At 45.6% G+C, this 9,731-nt stretch overlaps 1 protein-coding gene across 6 annotated transcripts in view; it reads right to left on the reverse strand.

Annotated features, from left to right (window-relative positions):
* Nucleotides 1-9,731, reverse strand: part of rbfox1 (RNA binding fox-1 homolog 1) — a 163,698-nt gene that overhangs the window by 6,421 nt on the left and 147,546 nt on the right. For 5 of the 6 annotated variants that reach the window (XM_062532661.1, XM_062532658.1, XM_062532657.1 and 2 more), the window contains exon 10: nucleotides 7,456-7,520. In XM_062532661.1, coding sequence (XP_062388645.1) covers nucleotides 7,456-7,520 — 65 coding nt within the window. Of the gene's footprint in view, nucleotides 1-190; nucleotides 244-7,455; nucleotides 7,521-9,731 lie in introns of all 6 variants that reach the window. The other variant, XM_062532659.1, reaches the window with a different exon arrangement.

The following is a 9,731-nucleotide window of genomic DNA, read 5'->3' on the forward strand; positions in this document are numbered from 1 at the left end:
GCACAATAATAATAATAATAATAATAATAATAATAATAATAGTAATAATCATAATAATAAAGAAAGGATAGAGACTGTATATATAGATATATATATATATGCTTGCTCCCCTTGAGGGGAAGCATCAAAAAACGGTGTGGGTGATTCAGTTTATTCACTTTTTTTGGTTCATATTTATTTTTTATTTTACCTGAAGAGGTGTTACAAGAAATTTCATCTGCTGCAACGAAGACGAAATGATTTCTGCAAGAGAAGATAAAATTCACAATACCGCTTGCTGACTGGCTGCTGGGTGAGGGGGGAGGAGGAGGAGGAGGAGGGGGGAGAGGAGAGGAGAGGAGAGGAGGGAGGGGGTGTTTTTTTGTGGTAGATGGGGTTTCAGTTCACAGGCAACAGAACCACAGCTCCAAGTGCAGACTCACACGGACGACAATGGAAGGGACTGAATAGGGAGCATACTCATGCTGGTTAACCCTTCTATTGTGTTAGAAAGCTGTTTACACCTGTGGTGTTAGCGGGTCCATTTGGACCCATGATTTTAAAATGCTTGAAAATGCTTAAAATCACCAGTTTTCTTCAAATGTTGTTTTTCAGCTAATTGCTGGCTTAGTATGTATTCATATAAATGGAACCAGTGTGTGAATTGTTTTTAAGTTGGCTCCACAGACACAGTATTTTAAAATATAGGCTACCACTCGTTTTTGATTTTGTGTGCGCGTGTGTGTGTGAGCGTGTTTGTGTGCGCGTGTGTGTGTGCGTGCGTGTTTGTGTGTGTTGATGATGTGGGCCATAACTGTGCACATTGGGCCATAATTGATCCTCAGAGCAATCTATAGCTTTTCAGTGATGCATACAACAGCCAGTATTCTCTGCCGGGTCATTTTGGACCCGTAACACCACAGATGTAACTTTTGTTTTTTGAGACCTTTAGAATTTACTAAAATTGTGAAAATTGATTTTGCTGCATTTAGATAGGTGTGTCTGAGGATTAGATGAAGCCTCATTCCAGGACAAAAAAGGAAAGTGTACTTTTTACACAGTTAAACTTGAAAATGGGTCAATTTTGACCCTAACACAACAGAAGGGTTAAGGACATGAAGGCAATGAAAATGAGAGCGAGAGAGAGATAGAAAGAGAGAGAGAGAGAGAGAGAGACAGAGAAGAAGCAGAGGAAGAGGATGAGAAGGAAAGAAAGAGTCAAATAAAAATAGAAAGAACGTAAAAGAAACCGAACAAACTAATAACAAAATAAAAAGTCACAGATGAGATTAAAAACCAGAAGATATGCACAGTGCAGGGCACACATGGGCAGTAAGCTGCTTCATCCCACTGACTACGGGCCGATTCAATGGGAACTACCTGCTCTCAAGCCGGCTTTCAGCTGGAAAATTTCAATGTATGGCTCATTTATCGACACATGAAGACCGGAATAAATGTCCCATATGTTTGCAAAATGCATGCATGCTGTAAGGTTACGGTCATCTATGGCCTGCTATTTCGCAGTAGCATGTCCAGACCCAGACCACTTCAGTAATGACACAAGACAGGAAATAATTGGCCAAAGCCTGTTGAATGTAATAATGTAGTGACTCTTAACGGGTGAAATGGCAAATATTTGTGCATTACAGCAGAGAGACATCAGTAAAGCTCCTTGCCTGAAATACCCACAAGCTCAAAAAAAACTACATCAACCAAAACTGACTTCAAATTCTGTAGCACCTCACCACCCCCATAACTCATATGCATCTATTAATGCCACCCAGGTTTTTACTAACATTTCCCCCCCCAGAATAAACCAAGGCTGCTTCCAATGGACTGTAGGCTTCATTGTAAATGCATATCCTGGCAAACAGTTCCGTGCATGTAATGTATACATCTGCGTCCACTACTTCTGCTGCTGCTTGCGACTTAACTCCCAGTAGTAATAAAATTGCGAGACACTTCTGACGGAATAATGTGCATACTTGAAAGGCTGCGTGTGATGTGATTCTTACAGCAGCTGCTAGGTAAACAAACTACACTCCCCTCTGCCGCGTCATTCAGTCAGAGTCATTTTTCGGGGTTGAGTGAATGACTGCACAGGTGTGATAAATGATATGTCATGCCCTGATCTTATGTCTAATTAGAGGCATAGGTTGTCAGCCATATTACCACCCTCCCCCTGCCTGTTTAATTGCAGCTTGCAGCTATATTTAATAACTTAATGAATCATTCATTCCCGCAAAGCACTCAGATTGAATCGGCCCTCTTAATTAAGTTAGGTGGCGGCTTGTTTGGTAACACAGTCTCGAATTCGACATGACAGTATTGACCCCCGCAACATGTCTACTCTAAGGAGGTAAACAGAATGCACTCATGCAATGTAATTTCCCATGCATCTTACGGTGCGGTTGCTACACCCACCACTACACCACACAAACAGTCCCAATGAGCGCAAAGGCCTACAGCATACACACTAAACACAAGGCTTACTGGCAGCAACACACGTGTAGGGTACACACACACACACACTCACACAGACACACACACACACACACACATGTTCTGATCACATTGTTATACAGTATGTGTACTTGTCAGAAGAACTACAAAGGCATGCACTTCATGGACATACATCTAATGCGATTGAAATGTCATGTTTTTTTTGTCAAAAAACACAATACCCAATGACATTACAATCAATATATTATCACAGTTTCCTGCATTACAATCTAAACCAACAGCCCAGCTTAGGTTGTTTTATGTACATCCTAAAATGGCAAAACCCCAGCTTATAAGAGAAAGTTAATATAGGTGAAGGTCGACATTTGTTTTTCATGAAACCTTCGGGGAGCATTACATCTGTTTAGCAGAGAGATGTTGTGCGATTACGGCAGCCTAGTGATAGAAGATCAGTGTCAAAAAGGCTTTGGCGCCATTAACAATCCAACAGGGATGAGCTTAGGTTCAGAAATCACTTAAGCATGACAACAAACAAACGTGTAACACTACAGTCTTGCGAATCAGTTCAATAAATCTGGTTTATAAACCTGTAATGGTGCCCGTCGTTTAAAAAATAAATAAATAAAAAATAAAACAGTAACCAGACCAATCCAGTTATCCAGCAGGAAAACCCCCAACCACCACCACTGTCACCCCCTCAGAGATTGTCACAGAGACAGCTGGTCTTTTAGCCTGAAGGCTACGGTACTTTTTGGTCCAAAGAGCAGACGGCTGCAACCTGACTTCACATGCATGCAGCCCTTGTGTCTGCCCCCCTTCCCACACACTGCACGCACACACACACACACACAACCAGAACTTGTGGTGGAGTGAGAGAGGGGGGCAGAAGCATAAGTCAGCAATACACATGCATTTGAAAGGTGTACAATGTGTGTGTTGCATGTTTGTCTGTCTGGGTAAGAATAATTTTAAAGGAGGGATAAAAGGGTACTTTTTGTTGCTTGTTTGTGTGTGTGTGTGTGTGTGCGTTTGTGTGTTATGCTGCTGTGCTGTCTATGTATACAGTGTGTGTGTGCTTGTGCGCTTGTGTGCGTGTGTGTGTGTGCGTTTGCATGTGTTTGTGTGTGTGTATGTGTGTGCGTGTGTGTGTCTTTGTGTGTGTGCACGCGTGCACAGGGCCATGTCTGTGCGTGTTGGGCCTAGGAGTTGTGTTGCCGGGACTTCCGCCTGGTGCTAATCCATCTGTCCCTGGCCCTGTAGCAGTCCAGATGGACCCAAAGACAGAGCACTCTGACTATCACCGAAAGAAACGCAGAGAGAGAGAGAGAGAGAGAGAGAGAGAGAGAGAGAGAGAGAGAGAGAGAGAAGGGGGGAGAGAGAAACTGCAGTGGAGGTCAACTTCCAGCCACACCAAGTCTCCCTGTAGTAGTGTTCCCCTCCCACAGCCCTACAGATAAAAAAAAGTGAGCGCGAGAACTCGGCAGAAGCTGCAGGTACTCGTCTCTCTCCCCGCAGGCTCCGGCCTCACCAGATGGTGTTAGCCAGCGGATGGACTCTGGGCTGGAGTCAGGGGAGGGGGGAGTGGGGGAGGAAGGGGAGGGAGGTGGGTTGGTTGGTTGGTTGGAGATGGACACCCAGTGGGCTTGCTGGTTGTGTGGGCATCTGATGGGAGGTAATGTGGGGTAGAGGGTTATACCTCCGGTGCCCATACTGATGCCGTGCTCCACTCAGCTCTGTTACGTTAAGAGGCGTTGGAGCCTCCTGCTATCCTTAATGGGGAATCCGACAAGTCTGACACGCGCTTTCCAAAGCAAGTTGACTGAATCCTCATTAGTTGGGCATTCCATTTTCCCATTTTTTAAAGAATCTGTAATGATTAACAGAAATTTGAACTGTGCACGTGGTTGACGCGTCAGGCGATAAATAATTTTCACTCTAGTGAAATCTTAAGCAGGGCCTCTCAAAACAGTTTCCTTGAAAAATGAATTATAAATTGCTAACGACCACCCTCTAAAAGTTTCATGAAATTATATAATCACATATACAGACTAATTTCGTACAAATTATTCATATGCCATTAATAATTCTATTATTAAAACAAAAGAGTGGAAAAAAACGTTTAAAAAATGCATGAGTTCGCAATACCAATTTGTTGCTCTCTTTGTTATGAGCCCACCATTTTTCACGAGCTAATCTTGGCAGAATTTATTATGATGGCGTTCTTAAATCGGTGCATTTCTTAAAGGATTAGTAAGTTTGTGGTAATACAGATCTGTTTTACAAATAACATGAATGCGCCCAATGCAAATAGGCAAGCGAGAGCTCCCTGTCACAGCGTTATTAAGGCTGAAGCTTACTCCAGCTAATGCGGCAGGATGTCACTCAAACGTACGCTCCTGTTTAGACCATCCAAAGTAAATGACATCTCAAGTACAGCTGAGATGGGGAGAGGGAGAGAGAAAAAAAAAAGAGAGAAAGAGAGAGAGAGAGGCGGTTGCTTCTCCTGCACAGTGTCTAAGTTAAGACTTTTAACTGCAATTCCGTGTTGACATTCAAATCACAGGTTCGTCTGGCACAAATCACTGTTAATCACTGACACATCATAGATGACACCTAGTCGTTTTGCGTTGAAGTGTGTTATTTGACAGCAGCGCTCCAGAGCTAAGGTCACAGGAAGTACTGCGTGTCCTCAGCGACGAGTGCCCTTTGTTTGTCAACACAGATAGATGTGCCGTCTTTGCCAGCTCTGATAATGTGATCAATATCATTCAGTAAATTCATCGACTGTTTTAAACGATTGCGCCGGACCTGTCAAAATACCGTGTACGACAGGTTTCTCTTTCACTCTTATCATTCCCAGGCTGCGCACATTGCAAAACATGCTTCCTGGGCGAGGCTTTGAAAACACAAGACTCTCCTGGCCCAAACCAATAAAGTGTCTGAGAAGCAGCAGGCCTGGTCTGTAAACAGCAGTGCTCGGTCATCCTGTTATGGTTCAAATATGGAGACAAATATGTTCCTACATTTAAAAGCCCTTTGGACGTAAGAGTGGGGCTGTGAGACATGGCTTATTCAACAGAAGTGGAGATGTCAACTAATGCAATTGAAACTTTCTCATCGATTTTACCGCAACATGCTGACCTTTGAGGTCTTTGCCATGACAGATCCCTGCATCTCCCTCTGTCCAAGTAAGGGCCGTTATTGTACACCGGTGCTTTTGAGGGACGCACAGCCCAGACCAATGACCATACTGTACATCTTAAGACACTTTATCGGTGGAGGCCTGTTATCCTCCCATAGTTAACCAATAGCAACACATTAGGCAGACATTGGGTGATGATCGCACACCAAGCACCATTCCACTCTCATTCCACAGACCTCGTGGCCAGAGCTCTGTACAGGAGCATGCACGAGAAACCTTAGTGAATGATCAAAGTTGCAGGAATTATAAGCAACTGGCACTACCGCTTCATCATGTCTGTGTGTGTGTGTGTGTGTGTGTGTGTGTGTGTGTGTGTGTGTGTGTGTCTCTGTGTGTGTGTGTGTGTGTGTGTGTGTGTGTATGTGTGTGTGTGTGTATTTGTGTGTGTGTGTGTGTGTTTGTGTGTGTGTGTGTCTGTGTGTGTGTGTGTGTGTGTGAGTGTATTTGTGTGTAGGCCTATGTGTGTGCATTTCTGTATGTGTGTGTGTGTGTGTGTATGAGTGTGTGTGTGTGTGTCCTCCACAATACCTCTAATTGCATGCTTCGGGACAGAGGGACTCACCACGAACTGTCATTAGTGAACAGCTAAGCTCTTTTGTCATGCTTTTTTTCTACTCCTACTTTATCGAGGTGGGGGGTGGGGGGTGGTGGCGTAGGGTGGGGGTGGGGGTGGGGGTAGGTAGGTGGGTGTTTTGCTGGCTCTGCAGGCAGTGTTTAATGTGGGTTGACTGTGTGGTTTCCAGAGAAAGGGGTGGGGGGAGGGGGGAGGGGGGGTACAAGGAAATGAAATTGAGAAACGCATACATGTCAAACTGAAAATATAAACTCAGATATTAGAGATAGGAGGAGGAGAAGGAGGGGTAGAGAGAGAGAGAGAGGGAGAGAGAGAACCAGGGCTAGAGGAGAGAAATTCATGTTTTCCATCTCCTCCAGTCTTACATGTCCAAGCACTATCAAGTCCCCCCACCCCCCCCCCCCCCTCACTCCACACACACACACACACACACACACTGTGTGTCGTCCCCCCCCACACACACACACCCTCCCCACCCCCCACATCTTGTTTAATTCCCCAGTTACTGTCGCGGCGGCCATTCCAGCACGCTGCTCTTCAGCCATTACATTTGCGCTGACATCTCATTTGATTTAATTTGCCAATTACTGCGGTGGGCACCATGATAGTCCCCATCCGCACTGGAGGAAAAGGGAATTAGTCTAATAAATCAGAATGGCCTTTAGTGCCCGACACTGACTGGGACTGAAGGGAAGAGTTGACCTCAAAGGCGTGCGTGGGTGTTTCTGGTGTGTATTTGTACACGCGTTTGTTGTGTGTGTGTGTGTATGTTTGCATATATATTTTTTTGAAAACATTTTTCAAATTGGTACTGCATGTGGATGCGTGAGAGTGTGTATGTTTCATACGTGTGTGTCTGTGTATGTGTCTATGTGTCTATGGGTGTGATTTTGTGCATGTGTCTGTGTGTGTTTCTGTACTGTATGTGTGTGTGTGAAGCCCTGCATGTTCCAATGTGTGTGTGTGTGTGTGTGTGTGTGTGTGTGTGTGTGTGTGTGTGTGTGTGTGTGTGTGTGTGTGTGTGCATGTCTCTAGGTGCGTGTGTGTGTGCGTGTGTGTGTGTGTGTGTGAGAGAGAAAGTGTGTGTGCATGTCTCTATGTGTGTGTGTGTGTGTGTGTGTGTGCGGTGTGTAAAGTGTATGTGCTCTTGTGCATGGCGGGCAGTAAAACAGAGCGAGCTCAGGGGTCCAGTGAGGTCATGTCGTTTGAGATGTGCGAGCAGTGGACTGTGTCTTACCTGTCACTGTAGGCAGCTGCAGTGGCAGTAGCAGGCTGGGCATATCTGTAGGCAGCATAACCACCCTGAGACACACACACACACACACACACACACACACAGAAATGCAAAAAAATACTGTTGCTTAAACCGCTTGACTCACACTTCAATGGCATGTACTTTTGTTTTTATTTCCTTTTCCTTTTATGTCTTATGACAGATAATAACAGTTGCAGAGTGTGGGTGTATGTTTATGTGTGTGTGTGTGTGTGTGTGTGTGTGTATTTGGGTGTGTGCGTGTGTGCATGAGCGTGCGAGGCTCTCTGTATAAAATGACACAGCTGGAAGTCACTGCAATGTGACAGCCGTTCTTATCAATAATGGTGGATATTACGGCTAATTGACTACCAGAAAGCTTCATTTGTGTCATGTGTCGACAAAGCAGAGATATCATAAACACAAACATTAATTAGAACCTGTGTGATGATAAAATCATAATAACAATAATTGCAATAAAACTCAACACAACACAAATACATATTCTAATACCGACATAATCTGCCAAAGCGTATTCTCGCGCAATGCTGTGCTTTTGGCTGTAGATTAATTATGCAGTGCAGTCATACTACACAGAAATGTGTGTTGTCGTTTTTTTTTTGTCTGCTTCTTGTCTCCCCTTTTTTTGTTGTTGTTATTGTTGTTGTGGCTGCTAATGATGAATGCAAATCGCAACATGTGTAATAGCAACATCAGCTGTTCAATTAAGCAAACAGGCCAAACAAACGGGCAACTGGCACCGCACCATGTGCAGCCATGCATCCATTATCAAACTGTGAAAGCGGCGGGGCTCCGCGATTGGTGAACCACGCTGGTATGGCAGCCATTCCGCACCACCACCACCACCCCCACCCCTCTCCTCCTCCCCCACCTCCTCCCGCTCCCTCTCCCTCTCCCTCTCCCTCTCCTTTCAGGAGGAGTGCTGGAGCAGTATGGAGCTTCTCCACGGCAGACGGCTGAGAGCCGAGCGCACTCTGACTGAGGCGTGCTGATCTCTCGGCCCCCCTGGCCCTATGAACCCCCCCAATGCCCATCCACATCCACATCTACATCCACATCCACATCCTCAGCCTCCAGCTTCATCTGCCTCCTCACTATCTTACCACTCCCATCACTCCCTACATCTCTCTCTCTCTTTCTATCTGTCTCTGTGTACAGGGTCTTTCTCTTTCTCTCTCTCTTTCTCTCTTTTCCCAGGTCTCTCTCTTGCTTGATGCATATCTCCCCCACTCTCTCTGTCTCTCTCTCTCTCTATGTCTACCTCTCGCTTCATCTCTCTATTTCCATCACTCTCTCTCCCTCTCTCTCTCTCTCTCTCTCTATGCCCATCTCTCTCTCTCTCTCTATGCCCACCTCTCTCTTCATCTCTCTATCTCCATCATTCTCTCTCTCTCTATGCCCATCTCTCTCTATCACTCTCTCTCTATGCCCACCTCTCTCTATCACTCTCTCTCTCTATGCCCCCCTCTCTCTTCATCTCTCTATCTCCATCACTCTCTCTCTCTCTCTATGCCCATCTCTCTCTATCACTCTCTCTCTCTATGCCCACCTCTCCTTCATCTCTCTCTCTCTCCATCACTCTCTCAGCCTGTGTCTCGGCCTCCCTCTTCTCACTGTAAATGGGATTCCCCTCCTTGATGACTCACACGATAATTCAATAACCCCTCCCCTCCTCCACCAGCACATCAGCCCTGTCCTCTTCTCCTACTCCTCCCACGCTTTAGCCAGCCATCTCATTTGCACTGGCCGCAGGACCTAGCACACACTGACCTCCACCCATCCTGCCAGACTGGCACACACACACACACACACACACACACGCACGCACACACGTACACATGCACGCACACACACACAAATATGATACATATATACGCACATTCATTATACATATACACACATATGAATATGATGTATACACATCTCCAGCATACATATGAAGATGCACAAACATGACAGACATGCGCACACACACACACACACACACACACACACACACACACACACAGATACACACACCCATATCACCGATAGAGTCATTATGTTTTAGAGTGGGCGATGATATGATGATGGCCCTGTAGAGTGACAGCAGGGGAGATGAAGCTGCCTCCTTAGTCACCAGTGACTGGGCCTCCTCCCCTCTCCTCTCCTCATCTCTCCTCTCTCCCTTCCTCTCCTCTCCTCCCCTCTCCTCTCCTCTTCTCTCCTTTCCCCTCCCCTCCCCTTCCCTCTTCTCCACC

The sequence above is a fragment of the Sardina pilchardus genome, chromosome 3 (assembly GCF_963854185.1).
Source record: "Sardina pilchardus chromosome 3, fSarPil1.1, whole genome shotgun sequence".
Taxonomy (NCBI): Eukaryota; Metazoa; Chordata; class Actinopteri; order Clupeiformes; family Clupeidae; genus Sardina; species Sardina pilchardus.